Source organism: Euleptes europaea, chromosome 12 (genome assembly GCF_029931775.1).
Source record: "Euleptes europaea isolate rEulEur1 chromosome 12, rEulEur1.hap1, whole genome shotgun sequence".
Taxonomy (NCBI): Eukaryota; Metazoa; Chordata; class Lepidosauria; order Squamata; family Sphaerodactylidae; genus Euleptes; species Euleptes europaea.
In genome coordinates, this window is record NC_079323.1 from 32,209,445 (window position 1) to 32,225,297 (window position 15,853).

A 15,853-nucleotide genomic window follows, 5' to 3' on the forward strand; every position below is an offset into this window, starting at 1 on the left:
TTTGTGTGAAAGGACTTTTATAATAAGCCAGCTTCGTAGTCTGCTGGTTTGACCTATCAGTTCGCAGTATGGAAAGGTGAAATTGCTAAAGGCTTGAGAAACAATAATGAAAAAGATTAGTAGTGCAAACATTGCATCATGTTGTTGTGGGCTCTTCTCTTGCAGATTTTTTCCCTCTTCGTTGGGAGGAGAGCATTCAGCTCAGGGAAAGTCCTGTCTCTGGGACTAAATAGGTGTGGCTAACAAGAACTTCCTAGATCCCCAAACATCTTCCTGCCTTAGTTAGTGAATGTCTTAAAAGAGCCCCTAAGGGAGCTGAGAAATGCACACAAAACATTTTGAAAACAGAAATGTAGATTAATAAGAACAGAAGGGCTCAGCCTGACCCAGCTACATTACCAGATCCACTATTCAAAGTGCCTTGGAGTAGAATCCCTAAGAATCGCCTTATAGAAAGTTTCTCCTTACCCCAATCATGCCACAGTCCTCTTCCTGACCTTCACTCATCACACCTCTGGGCAGTAAGACCTGCTAGAACACTTTCATAGGAGGATTGTGTGTGTAAAGTGCCGACTTATGGCGACCTGTTTTGGGGGTTTTCAAGGCAAGAGACTAACAGAGGTGGTTTGCCAGTGCCTTCCTCTGCACAGCAACCCTGGACTTCCTTGGTGGTCTCCCATCCAAATACTAACCAGGGCTGACCCTTCTTAGCTTCTGAGATCTGACGAGATCAGGCTAGCCTGGGCCATCCAGGTCAGGGCAGACATAGGAGGACTAGAGCATGGTTTATGCTAGCCAGCTCTAGAAGTAATGGCCCACTCCACCAGAACTCCCACTGCCTTGGAAATCAGGGAAAATGTGCCTCTGGTGGAAGTCCATGAGATTGTCACGCGTAGGGCTGCCAACTCCAGCTTGGGAAATTCCTAGATTTGGGAGGAGTGCTTAGGGAAGGAAGCATTTAGGAAGGGGGAGGCAGCTCAGTGGAGACATAGAGCTTGCCCTCCAGAGCTGCTATTTCCTCCTGGGTAACTAATCATGTAGCCCGGAGATAGGGTTGCCAACCTCCAGATACTGGGGAGAAAAACGGCACCTCTGTACTCGTACCAAAAGGTTTAGAAAAACAGTACAGGAAACTGTATATACACAAAGTGCAAATATTTATAAGCTACTGAGGTGAAACATAGACCATATACGTGACATATATACAACACAATTATATACAATATGTACAGTTCACACAAAAAATGTAGAGAAATTTCCAAAGGTCTCAACTGAGTACCACAAATATATAGAGGAAGTTCCAAAGGTCTCAACTGAGTACCAAATGAATGCTAATATTGTAATCCTTGTGTAATGTTCATATAGAGCCACAATCATCGATGGATACGGCCGTTTCAGATCGACAGCAGTGGAAATCTTTCTTCAGTCCTTAATACTATGTGATGTACTTTACTGACGTCTGATTGCTCATACTTACCCTGTGTGGGAAGGAATGATGAATATGTAACAGCACTTTTGTATTAAGGACTGAAGAAAGATTTCCACTGCTGTCGATCTGAAATGGCCGTATCCATCGATGATTGTGGCTCTATATGAACTTTACACAAGGATTACAATATTAGCATTCATTTGGTACTCAGTTGAGACCTTTGGAACTTCCTCTATATATTTGTGGTACTCAGTTGAGACCTTTGGAAATTTCTCTACATTTTTTGTGTGAACTGTACATATTGTATATAATTGTGTTGTATATATGTCACGTATATGGTCTATGTTTCACCTCAGTAGCTTATAAATATTTGCACTTTGTGTATATACAGTTTCCTGTACTGTTTTTCTAAACCTCCAGATACTAGCTGGAGATCTCCTGCTATTACAACTGATCTCCAGCCGACAGAGATCAGTTCACCTGGAGAAAATGGCCGCTTTGGCAATTGGGCTCTATGGCATTGAAGTCCTTCCCCTCCTCAAACCCCGCCCTCCTCAGGCTTCGCCCCCAAAACCTCCCACCGGTGGCAAAGAGGGTCCTGGCAACCCTACCTGGAGATCAGTTGTGATTCTGGGAGAAGTACAGGCCATACCTGGCTGACAAACAGCAACGCTAGGCACAGAAAACAGCTTGTAATTTAAATTAATTGGTTGCTGTAGCTTTATGGTGACAGGTTTATTGATTTTAAGACTGTCAACTTTTATACTTGTAGAGTTTAAAGTGGGCTGTCTTTTTTTAAATTCTGTTTTGTAAGCCACCTTGGGTTTGCTTGAGCAAAGAATGATGATAGAGAAGTATTTTAATAAATAAATTTAATAATAAATTCCTTCATGAAGCCCTGCAACCTTTATATCAAAATCAATCATGTTTGGGAAATGGATACCTAGTTCTTGGAAAGCTGGTATTTGAATTCTATCATTTTAATAAATAAATTTAATAATAAATTCCTTCATGAAGCCCTGCAACCTTTCTATCAAAATGAAATATCTTTGGGAAATGGATACCTAGGGAAAACTGGTAGGAAGGAATATTCAGACTATAAACTTTGAGGACTAGCATGTGGAGGCAGAGGGTTCTAATCTAGCCTCCTCCCTGAAATGCTAGTTTTCAGTTTGGAGGGAATGCCTCTGTATGGAGAAAGAATTGAATCCTGTGAGCACAGTCTGACATGCCACAACCAAACACAGATTTACTACTGCAGCAGGAACTAGGGATCTTAGGGATCCTGTCTACAGAGTTGGACTCCACACACGCCCATTGTGGGGGATGTATTGTTTCAACATCTTTAAACTGGATGCTCTGAAGGAAAAAATAAATTCTTATGTATCAAATTTCTATGCTCCTCATAGGATTTTCTGGATGACACGTCTACTTTTGACTCATTTCAGCCTGGCTTCAGAACTGAGATAGCTTTAGTTGTACTGGTGGATGATCTTTGTTTATAGGCGGTCAAGGGACAGCCAGCCCTGTTGATATTGTTCCATCTATCCGTGGCCTTTGCTGACCATACTTAACTATACATTGGAATATAGATAATTCACAGTGGGTAGTCGTGTTAGTCTGTCTGCAGTAGTAGAAAAGAAAAGCTCATACCCTGCCAGAAAGTATTTTTGTTAGTCTTTAAGGTGCTACTGGACTCTTTTCTACTATTGGAATATAGAGTTGGTATTGAGTAGCTTTTCAGTGGTATTTTTTTGTTTTTATATGACGCTACTGAATGAGATCCCAAACTCTGGGTTTGGGTGTCATCAATATGCAGATGACACCCAGCTCTGTATTTTGTTTATCTAAGCCTTCCCATGCAGCCTTCTTTAAGAGCCAACGTGGTGTAGTGGTTAAGAGCGGTGGACTCTGATCTAGAGAACCGGGTTCAATTCCCCACTCCTCCACATGAGCGGCGGAGGCTAATCTGGTGAACTGGATTGGTTTCCCCACTCCTGCACATGAAGCCAGCTGGGTGACATTAGGCTAGTCACAGCTCTCTCAGCCTTTCTTAGACTTAGCTGACCTGGCTTCCATGCTGTTGTAACTGCATGGTTGTATTACCATAATGCTATCTGAATGGGGCTGTCCTTGAAGATAACCTGGAAACTGCAGCTGATTCAGAAGGCAGAAGCCCAGTTATATTGTTAGCAGCTAGCCGATAGGAACATCTCTCTTATTTTAGAAACAGCTGCATTGGCTGTTAATCTCGTTGAACTGGATAAACCCTAAAAACCTGAACAGCTATGATCCTTTGACTTAAGGCTAAGTTCTTGAACAGATGTCTCTCTTGGGAATGTCTATAAACCAACTGCATGGAGTACCCATTCAGAATATGAAAATATTTTCGTATATATGTGCACCCACCAGAGTAATCCCATAAGGTATCCAACGAATGTTGCATCAAAATATTTAGCAAAATCTAAGAAAAACCTATTGGGTAACATTCATGGGGAGGGGCTGTGGCAGAGCATCTGCCTGGCATACAGAAGGTCCAGGTTCAATCCCCGGTATCTCCAGTTAAAGGGACTAGGCAAGTAGGTGATGTGAAAGACCCCTGCCTGAGACCCTGGAGAGCCGCTGCCGGTCTGAGTAGAGAATACTGACTTTGATGGACCAAGGATCTGATTCAGTATAAGGCAGCTTCATGTGTTCCTTGTAATTTAAGAATTACTTGTTAGCTGAAAATAATTTTAAAACCGAAGATGTTGTGAAAGCCTAAGGCTGCCACTGCAGGCCAACTCAATTGCAGCTAGTTCTTATCTGGTACCAGAGAGAGGCCCGTCACCCAGGCACGAAGGATGTTTTGCGCAGAACTGTTCCTTGTGCTCACAAGCCCCATGGGAAAGAGGAAGTGATCTGGGCTGCCTTCCAAGGGTTTTGAAGCCCTGGGTCTCCAAGTGACCTGCACACATGACCCACAGGAAATATTGTTTCCTGCTTCAGCATGATGCATTTACCGTAATTGGAGTTCTGGCATGTGCAGCATTTTTGATCAGGTGTTTACTTTTTAGACAAGAGTTTTTGCCCAAATCCACCCACTTTATTGTTCTCTAATCCCCTAGTTTAATCCGGGGTTAGGGGTTGGGGGGGGAGGGCTTCTCCTGAGAGGTCACTGATGAAGGACCGGTGAAACTTTGAATATGGTATCCATTACCACAGGTGAGTGCAACACACATTGTTCACAGTAGTCTTCATTGGTTTTCATGCACAGCTCACAAGTATGGCAGCAGACTGTGTGGTTTCAAAGTCTCACTAGTTTAATGTGAGCTTGTAAGAGGTGTTCAGCAGATTTATGGGCGCAGACTTTTTTTTAATAGGAGGAAATTCTTCAGGAATGTTTAGGTTAAAAAGCCTCGTGCCTTTTCCTTCCTTAACTGAACTCTAATCCAAAACGAAGGGTTTTACAGATGCTTCCTGGAAACATCATGCTGGGGAAGACAGCTGTAGTGTTGACCTAAGGGAAAAGACTGAAGCAAGTCTAACGCACATTAAATGCAGTCAAGTACACTGAAAATATACCGCCTTACTGTCTTGCTAGCTCAAAAACGTGAATTGGTTGGGTCATAGGGCACTTTTTCTTTGCAAAGCATGCTGCTTCCCCTTAGCGAAAACAAGCATTTTAGATCAATTTTGTATTACGTTCTGCCAAGCCAAAGAAAGCAGAATATCCGCCCTCTCTCAGGGCAGAAACACACCTTATAATAGGCAAATGTTTCCTGAGCATGTATCTGCCACAATGTGAAGGGGGGGGGGCTGACATCTGTAGATGAGGATGGGCACGCAAGGCAGGAATTAACCCTTCCATTGCCTGCTAATTCCGTTTTAAATATCCCTCCCCGATTTTCCTCTGAAGTCTGGCTTCTTATTCCAACTGGGGAAAAGTGGAATTTCTTATTATTATGTTTTATTTACTCTATTTATCCCCAGCCTTTCTCCCCAATAGGGACCCAAAGCAGCTTATATCATTGTCCTTTCCTCCATTTTTATCTTCACAACAACCCTGTGAGGTAGGTTAGCTTGAGAGTATAACTTTGTATGGCAAAGTAGGGATCCAAACCTGGGTCTACCTGACACCCTAACAACTACACCAAACCACCCAAAACCCAAAGAACCAAGAGGTGGAAAGGCAGGCACAAGCTGGCCAACCATGTATTTCCCACCACCCCACAACTGCCCAGTACCTCCTTGTCCAGCCCTACACACTCAAGAAATGCACACAAGAAATCCAATTCATTCACTGTGTTAGGACACTTCCATTTATTTGGCCCTGTGGCCCTGGACTGTAAAAATTAAAAATCAACACAAAGGGAGGTCCTATGTTGTGGTCAAACCCAGGCACTATTAGGCAGTCCAGACATGTCCTTTAAAGAACACCCCAGAATAATAATAAAAGTAGGTAATAACAGAAAGCCTTCGTTCTTAGATGTATCAGCAAACAATAGAACAATTCCCTCAGAAACCAGAAGAGTTATTACAAAAGTAAAATCAAACCAGAATCAAACCCACTGTTAACATAAAACACACCAACTGTGCAGTCACATTTTTACCAGGAGCAATACAACCTTGTTTCTAATGGTCTTTCTGAAAACGAAACGCTATTAAGGCGATTTACAAGCCAGGCGCAAAAGGATGCTTCATTAAAACGGAACTTAAGATACTGTCCTGTAGGAGAGTCACGAAGAACTGAAGCCGCCTGATGAAGCCAGACTTTTCCATGTGCGCACGAGATGCATGTTGTCTGTGTAACTGTGTAACTTATATTGTTACACAACCACTTACCACAACACTTTCACAGTCCACATCGCAATACTTCTACAAGACCGCTATGTAATAGTACCTCAGCCCCCCCCCTCCCCCACATTTTACAGATGGGGAATCAAACTGGAAGTGTACAAAAGCTGCAGAAGGCCAGTATGCGGGCACATACTGGCCACTTAACAGTTATCAAGACTCCCAGATTATATTATGCAAAAGACTCTCAGGATAATTTCATCTCCTTGTCTACATCTACACTATTCCATTGTTATTTTTTTTTTCTCAGTCTGGATACCAACCAAATACCCTCTGTTAAATTAAAATCACTGGCTTGGATCCTACCAGATATTCCACTGGTGCAAGGACCTGTACCAGAGGGCAGTACCACCTGATCCTCCATCTTCACTGCAGCCCATGTCTTGTGTGGTTTTTTGCCCACACAGATTATCACAGTCTCTGACACAGCCTTTGCGGAGACTCTCCTGCCACTAGTGGCAGCAGAAGAACCGGAAGGATTCAACCCATTTGGTTTCTCTACTCATTTTCACAGCAAGGGTTAAAGAAAAAGAAGAAGAGTTAGTTTTTATCCCCCAATTTTCTCTATCTTTAAGAAGTCTCAAACCATCTTATGATCCCCTTCCCTTCCACAACAGACATCCTATGAGGTAGGTGAAGCTGAGAGAGCTCTAAGAGAACTGTGACTAGCCCAAGGTCACCCAGCAGGCTTCATGTAGAGGAGTGGGGAAACAAACCTGGTTCTCCAGATTAGAGTCCACCGCTCTTAACCACACCACCACACTGGCTCTCTACAATATTATAAACTCGTTATTATAATTTTAGGGGGGTAACTGCACTACTATTCCTTTGCTCCATTTTAATTTACCACTTGATGTGTCTCGTCTGTTCCCTTTTCTTCCTGTGACACACTCTGAACAAATGCAGTGCGCACACACAGAGGAAGAGAGCACTGTGGGCTGTATGTGCAGACATCTAAGTAGGGGGCAAATAAGGCCCCCCAACCACTTACACTGGGGACCTCCTGCCGATCCAGTTTGGGTCCTTGTGTTGCATGGGAAATTAGCTCCTAGCCACTGACATCTGACTGGGGAATGAGAGGTGGGTTGAAGTTCAAACGTCACATCTAGTATGGTCCCCAGTAGAGACCTAGAAGAAGAAGAGTTGGTTTTTATATGCCGATTTTCTCTACCACTTAAGGGAGAATCAAACCAGCTTACAATCACCTTCCCTTCCCCTCCCCACAACAGAGGTAGTTAGGGCTGAGAGAGTGTGAGTAGCCCAAGGTCACCCAGCTGGCTTCATGTGTAGAAGTGGGGAAACAAATCCAGTTCACCAGATTAGCCTCCACCGCTTGTGTGGAGGAGTGGGGAATCAAACTTGGTTCTCCAGATCAGAATCCACCACTCCAAACCACTGCTCTTAACCACTACACTACGCTGGTAGATAGAGACAGTATCCACAGTGAGGTTCTCAGTAGACCCTGGGCCATATCCTGAGAACAGGGCCTGGTATGCACCGTCTGTGCATGCAGCACCTGGATTGCAAATATTTCTATTCAACACATCATTAGTCACATGCCCAGGAAAAGTAGCAATTTCTTACGGAACGCTTCACCATTGCTTCAGCACATTACTCAGGCTACTTTCTGACACAACCGCATTCAAGTGGGAAGATTTGTAAAATATTTGTCGAATGTTAAATGTTTTTTTCCCTACCACCCTGCACAGCTGGTCTTAATGATAAATCTCTGAACACAAGCAATACACAACTTTTGTGAATACAAACAGAAATAATGAAATTATAGTCACGGTGGAACTAAAACGCACAAGCTTCATGGCTTATTCTGAAGTTGTTACCTTACCACCCATTTACTGTGCACATCTTTATCTTGGAAGCCGTTCCTTCAGTTTATACCACCACGGCACAACAAAAATATACTTGGACATAATTTTTATTACGGATCTCCCAGCTGAGTTGTTCTCTCAACTTGTGATCAAAGGGGACAAAATGATTTCGAGTTTGCAAAGGAAATACTAGAAGTTCAAATGAAAACTCTTGTACTCAGGGATACATAATGTAAAACAGCACATTAGAGCATTTTTTCAGTCCTAGCAACACACCGGATTAAACTTGGACCGGACCTTTACTAATATATTGCAACTGCATCCATCATCAAGGGCTGCTTAACACATTACATTTTAAGGTGCTCCTATATTTTACATGTACTCCTAAAACATAATTGTGTATCTGACACACAGCATGCATCACAGATGCATACATACCCGGGAGCCACGAGTGGCCGTGACTCCTTGCAAAATATACACACAGCAGCACAAATTTGCCACACAGTACTTGATGTGGAAAGTACTCCTGACACAAGTAAATGCAATATACAGTAACCTCAAATACAGTTTGATGCCATATGGATGGGCTCCTCTGGAATGCTCTTTGGCCCTATCAAGCCCGAACCTCACAACAGCTTTGAACTGAGGTGCCTGGATCAGCTAGCATGGAATTACCGTAACCCCTCTTTTTACTGATACGGAAGAATCAGGAGTCTAATACAAATGGTTAGAAGTGATGTTTCAATTCTAACCCTTCGGCATTCATACCACAGTAACTGCTTTCTGCTGCAGAAGGATCACATAGTTAGATAGATTTCCTTGAACAAAGGACAAATTACAATCCCGCTGTAGTGAAAAAACAAAAGAACGTTCCTCCTCTGTGCATGAAAAAGGCTTTACCTCCCTCCCCAACACTGCAGAATTCCTTTCTTCTGAGGAGAACTGTCTAAAACTCAAGAATCCAAACACTATAAGGCCTCTTCTTCTGAATCAGGATCACTGTCTGGTCTGGTAAGCCTCTCGAGTTCTTCTCCATCCTACAGAAAACAAATGCAGAGGGTGAAAATGCAGCATTAAAGGTTGCTACAAGAATGCAAGAAATACTTTATTTTTGTGAAATTACAACAGTGATGAATCACTACAATCATACGCAGTTACACACTTCTAACTCCTTCTCCAATGGACTCCAGCAGGGTGTAACTCTGTTTAGGACTACGCTCGTAGAGAACTGTTTGATGACTGGGATTTAGATGGACGGACAAGGAGGAGAAGGAGCAGGCACCCTGATACTTATGGATAATTTAGATGTAAATATAAGCATTAGAAGTGGAAGGATTCCTCTGATCAATTTTTAACAACATATCATGTACAAAAGATTTCACTGTAAACAGCTCCACCTGGTGGCCAAAACCCTCAAACAGCCGCCCCCGACTCAACACCAAGTTAGTCCGCAGAAATCAATGGGTTTAAGCACATTTAGTTCTGCCTCAGATTATGGTCAACGTATTTTTCCCCTTAATTGAATGGAATACAAAGTCAACCTCTACATTCTAAATATGTTTTAAATGTTAGCAAGACAGGAACAATAATATTCTGAAGTCGCAGAAAGGGCCTTGAGAAGGGCATTTTCTAGCTACTGTTTTCCTCTTTTTGATTTCCACTGAAATTACAAGATTCTAACATTCTTGGGTGGCTAGGATAATGAGGTTTCAAATATTGCAAAGGGAAACCAAAGAAAGACCAAATATTGGAAAAAAATTATTGAGGGCTTTATAGCCAGTCGTGCCAAATGACTGCAACCAAGAAAGCTGAAGCCTTCAAATTCTCTTATCACCTAACTTTTGCTAATAACATATACATAGCAATAGCATCAAAGGTAGAGAGCCAGCGTGGTGTAGTGGTTAAGAGTAGTGGTTTGGAACAGTGGATTCTAATCTGGAGAACCGGGTTTGATTCCCCACTCCTCCACATGAGCGGCGAACACTAATCTGGTGAACCGGGTTGGTTTCCCCACTCTTACCCATGAAGCCAGCTGGGTGACCTTGGGCCAGTCACAGTTCTCATAGAGCTCCCTCAGCCCCACCTATCTCACAGGGTGTCTGTTGTGGGGAGGGGAAGGGAAGGAGATTGTAAGCTGGTTTGAGACTTTCTTAAGTGATGGAGGAAGTCGGCATATAAAAATCAACTCTTCTTCTTCTACATGTCAATATTAATAATCATTATATACTATAAGGCAATCAAAATTACAAATCAAAGGACTGGGTTATGTTCCTAAAAACTTTTCACTGTTGATAAAAGGGGCAACAGCACCACTATACAGAGAGTAATTTGTGATTGTAAGCCAGTTTGGTTCTTCCTTAAGTGGTAGAGAAAATTGGCATATAAAAACCAACTCCTTCTTCCTCTTTTCTTCTTCTAAATACACAAGAGCTCAACAGCAAGATATAAAAAAAGAGAGAAGGGACTTATAAGTGGTGGGCAAGTGGTACAAAGGAAGCTCCTAGCACTGGCCCTTGGCTCCTTAGCCTCATCCCCTGCGATGCAATTACCATGAACACTGTTACGCCGCACCCCACCAAGAAAAGATACAAAGTGGTGCGAAGGCGCTGCACGCCATGGATTTTCACAGCACAACAGAATTTTTCAAGGCATAAGAACATAAGAAAAGCCATGCTGGATCAGACCAAGGCCCGTCAAGTCCAGCAGTCTGTTCACACAGTGGCCAACCAAGCAGTAAGGTGGCATGAGAGAGAGACTCAAGGCCCAAAGCGGCACATTTTACCACATCTTCAGAGACACTGGAGCAAATCCCCCTACCTTTGATACCATTGCTAAGTGAGCAAATTACCACAGGGAGAAAGTTGACAGAGATTTGTAGCAGCAAGTGGAGTACAGCCACCCATTTTCCAGGGACAGGAAGCTGCTTCAGCCTCTGCAGAAAAACTACCAGCTTATGTCTGACCCCATCACAGCTTTAGGGTGTGGGATAGGGTCAGAACGCAACATTTCAAAACCTTACCCCACTGGAACGCTCCCATGCACCTCCTCCAAGCTTGCTCCTCTCCCACTGCGCAGTAGATTCTGTGCATCGAGGGCTGCTGGAATGGTAGATAAATATGGACAAAAGCACCACTGGAGCCTCCAAGAAGAACTCCATAGAAGGCTTGAAGTCAAAGACGAAGACGGACACGGTGGTGATGATCACAGTTGTGACTTGTGCTGTCAGAACATGAAACATGTTGTCTCGGAATTTCAAGATGAAAGCCACTGAGAGCCCCAGGAAAGCAGTGACAAAAATAAGGGCTACGGAGAACACGTTGTGGCCATAGAAAAACCCGCAGAACTCTATCTGGCCTCGATGTTCAGTGCGCAGGCCCAGTATCAGGCCGTTGAACATGGCTCCGAAGAGGTACAGCTTAGTGTTCTGCACAAAGATGTTTTCGCTGAACTGGCCGCCTTCTTTCAGGATCTTTTCATTGTAGATGTTGGCCAGAGCAGAGATAAAGCACTGAAGTAGTATGAGCAGGTGTCCCAGGCCGAGCCGAAGCGGTCTCAAGACTCCCGTGGCAGTGGTGGTGATGTTCCATGTGAAACTGGGGAAGAGCCACAGCGTTGTGCAGTTTTCTCTCCCCCAGCACTCATCCTCCGGCCGGGTGTACTGCAGACAGTGGTTCGATGGGCTGAAAAAAAGGTCGTGGTGAAATCCATGAACGGCCAAGCTGTGGTGGTTGCTTCCGGTCCCGGCAGTAAGGGCTATGATCGACAGGAACAAAATCAGCAGAGAGGCCCACTGCACCCAGGAGAGCTGCCGTCTGTGCATAGACAAGAAAGGCCTTGTAAGCATGCAGAGAGAGACAACAGGCAATCGGACAAGCTAATTCCAAAGAGCAGCAGTGAGAGGAAGAGATAAAACACACATCTTATTCATTAGCAATAGAAAAGAGCAAGAGTCCAGTAGCACCTTAAAGACTAACAAAATTTCTGGCAAGGTACCAGCTTTCGTGAGCCACAGCACACTTCTCCAGATACAGCTAGAATGTATACATTCTGGCTGCATCTGAAGAAGTGAGCTGTGGCTCACAAAAGCTCATACCCTGCCAGAAATTATGTTAGTCTTTAAGATGCTACTGGACTCTTGCTCTTTTCTACTGCTAGTGACAGACTAACACAGCTACCCATTGTGATCTATCTTATTCATTAAAACATTTATGTGGCCATGATCTCCCCCCAGCTCGCTACAGCAATGAGATAATGCTTAGAGACTCATGCTACCACACATAAGCCAAAAGACAGAACACTAAACTAGATACGTGCTATATTCAAATTTAGAACAGATATCTCTAGTTTACCTGGAAAAATGATTTCATCCACTTAGTACATTTGTTTGCATTAGCTGAAAATGTATAAAAGCTGCAGTAAGGATGGGACAGAATCTATCCATGTTTATAAGAGGCTTGACTCGAATATAATTTAGCAGAATAGGAAAGCTACTTATTCCCAGAGAGCTAAAACATATAACATAGCAGTGGACATATCAAATATTATAGGAATAGTACTCGGTCCTGAGGACTAGACGTTACAGTTGAAAGCTACCAGGAACTGAGCGAACAAGGCACGCCACATTCAAAATGCTAAAGCAAACAGATCGCTTAAGGAGGATTTACAATCTCATTCCTCTAAACTGATTTGTGATTTAAATAGATCTACATTTTTCTATGCTGCCTGCACTGGTTTATTTGCAGCCTGATCCTATACATGCTTACTTAAATATAACTCTCACCAGCTTCAGTGGGACTAACATACAAGCATATGCATTGACTGCTGTTCTCATCAACAGTCCGGACAGTAATTGGCTTGAACGTCAATGAATAAAAGCTAAAAATATTAGTCTGGCTTTCCTTTTATTTCAGATACCACTGGTCTTTGTTTACGGGCCTTTAAAGAGAACTTGGCAAAGCCAACAGTGAAAACAGAGATATGACTACTGAAATTTTTTCCCTGGCTACTTACTTCAGGACTATCCTGAACAGGAGGGCAGTTGTTATAATGACAAAATTTGAGAACAGCACAGCCATGGCCTAGGAAAAAAGGAGGCAAGGAATGAAATTACATGCAAAATGCAACCTAGAAATAGGATATACATATCAGCCTATAGTGCTTAGTTATCAGGAAGTCCCAACACCCAAGCCCGATAGCGTAGCCAAGATTGTTCCACCTAAGCAAAACTCCTCAATACAAGAAGGAATCAAAGAGTCTCCAGCTGATGAAAAAAATGACTAAGAACTGCACATGTATTCCAATAAATACTAGTTTCCTGGGGAGGTCCTGAAAACTGGCACTTGTGCATTTCAAAACACGAAGGAAAGAAGAAATACAAGGAGCTTGCATTTGTTCGTTGTGCACTTTTCTTGCAATGTCGAAAAAGGATCCAAAAATTGTTTGGGGGCCATGGGCAAGCATGGTGTGGTGGTTAAGAGCGGTGGACTCTAATCTGGGGACCCGGTTTGATTCCCCACTCCTCCACATGAAGCCTGCTGGGTGACCTTGGGCTAGTCACCATACTCTCTGAACTCTCTCAGCCCTACCTACCTCGCAAGGTGGCTGTTGCAGGGAGAGGAAGGGAAGGCGGATTGTAAGCTGAACTCCTTAAAGGTACAGAAAATCGGGGTATAAAAACCAACTCCTCTTCTTCTTCAAGACCCATAAGCCTATTTCATATATTACAAAGGAAGGAGGAAAGCAGCAGAACAAATTGCTTGTGCTTCCAGCTGTGATGTTTGTGCCAGCAAAGGAAGAGATGATTTCGCCTAATCCCTCCCTCCTCAATGCAGCTCCTACTATTGTGGTACGTTTTGTTGACAAGCATTTCCGGCTCGCATTACAGTGCTGCGCCATAAGACATTCCATTTATATACTGCTTTCAGAGTTCATTATCTTGTTGTAATCTTTACAATAGCCCTGTAAGGTAGGCCAGCAGTATTATACTGAAGTATTGTAATGCAGATGGGGGAGAGGACGGCTTTCCTAAAATAACCTTCTGGCAGCAGCAAGATTTGAACCAGGAATTTCCCAGATTGCAGTTCACTCTCTTAGTCACTCTACTACACTAGCACACAATGCCAAGAGAACCATTACACAATGTGTCACATGCAAACATTTTTGTTGCAACAGCCAAAAAGCATTTTTGCTTTACTCAGGACAAATGTCCCATAACCCACTAATCTAGCTGCTTGCAACCTTTCTAGTTCACCTAATCAGGTAAAAAAAAAAGTAGAGTAGAGGTCCAGTTAAGTCTTGTGATTTGATCTGAAATTATCACAGGTTACGCAGATACAAGACATCATATGCCTTGAACTACAAGGCTACTTAGGACTCCTGAATAAATATCCTGTATTCCTGAAGTGATACTTACCGGCTGGAGGTAGGAAAGCACATAAAAAACAATCAGATTATCCAGAAAATAAAGAAAGGCAGGTATTGACCATTTAACGTAGCTACAGAATTGCCTCCATGAGTTGCAGCCGAATCCACTATGAGAATATCCTCCTAAAAAGGAATAAATTGGGGAAAGGGTGGGCAAGTGATCAAATGTATCCAGCTTGCAAACATACACATACTATACCCTAATTTCCACAATTGTCACAGGTTTTAAAGAGACACAAAGGGCTGGCTCCTATCTACCACCCTCACCAGGCCTCGGGAGATTAGACAACTACAATATTCAATTTTCTCACACCACCCAGATTTTTTTCTTTCAGCATAGTAAGATACGCTGTCAATGCACACAAAGCATGTCAGGAGATATGTTATTAAAAGCCCAAAAGATCTTTGAAAATAGCAAACCACCACCATATAAGAGCAACAGATATAACACCTTACCTTTCCTGGTTACCCAGAGAGCCATTATCAAACAAAGCACCAGCTTCACTAACTCTGAGCACACGTTCACCGTTGCAGGAAGATAATCATACTTGTTATCTGAGAAAAGTCAGTAGAGGTCTTATACAAAGTGTCACAGATATTCACAATGTCCAAGCAAAAAACTTGCTATAGACAAGGACATTATGCCTAATTTATGCATGCATAGTATATTCAGCACAGATACAGATGTGGGATTAGGATTAACAGCAATCTTTGCACCCCACCCCCTTTTATTTAAAAAGCAAGCTTTGGATTATAAAGAAACACATGAAAATATAGATTATGCTTCTGTACAAGACTCAGGTGACAAATGGGACCTCAAGCAGAGTTAGGGTTCTGCATCCTACAAATTCACCTGTTCTTTCCACATCTCTCAGTACCCTCAGAAGATTGTGCACTTTGTGCTATTTCACCCTCATCTTAAACAGTAGCTTAAATATGTATATGTAATGATACAAAATAAAGGCTGCCCCATGCCACAGAAGGGTTTCTGGTGATTCAGATTTATATTAACTGTCCTTCAGGCAAATTTGCTCTCTGGATGGAATCCAGATTGCCACAAAACTCACAGAAAAATCAGGGCTCCACACAGACTGGTAACACTTAATGCCGCATACTGGCAGAGAACTTGAAGGCAGTCCGTAAATTGACAAACGTTAGCGGTAACCACAGCGAGTCAAATATCAAAACGTACCTTCATTGGCAGAGTATTTCATCAGAAGGATACGACTTGATCCCAGAGTAACAAAGGCACCTCCTAATAGGAGTGTATAGATGGCTGACTTGGACCACTGGGTAGGCTGATTGTAGAACTTGGACTCCATTCTGTCGTCTTGTTGTC

At 42.9% G+C, this 15,853-nt stretch overlaps 1 protein-coding gene across 1 annotated transcript in view; it reads right to left on the minus strand.

Moving 5' to 3' along the window:
- The window catches only part of SLC35A5 (solute carrier family 35 member A5), a 134,234-nt gene extending 118,381 nt beyond the window's left edge, over window positions 1–15,853 (minus strand). Inside the window, exons 1-6 of the mRNA XM_056858278.1 lie at window positions 15,707–15,853; window positions 14,971–15,069; window positions 14,504–14,637; window positions 13,102–13,169; window positions 11,111–11,903; window positions 9,007–9,128 (exon numbers count right to left, since the gene is read on the minus strand). Coding sequence (XP_056714256.1) covers window positions 9,060–9,128; window positions 11,111–11,903; window positions 13,102–13,169; window positions 14,504–14,637; window positions 14,971–15,069; window positions 15,707–15,836 — 1,293 coding nt within the window. The 5' untranslated portion in view covers window positions 15,837–15,853 and the 3' untranslated portion in view covers window positions 9,007–9,059. The remainder of the gene's footprint in view (window positions 1–9,006; window positions 9,129–11,110; window positions 11,904–13,101; window positions 13,170–14,503; window positions 14,638–14,970; window positions 15,070–15,706) is intronic.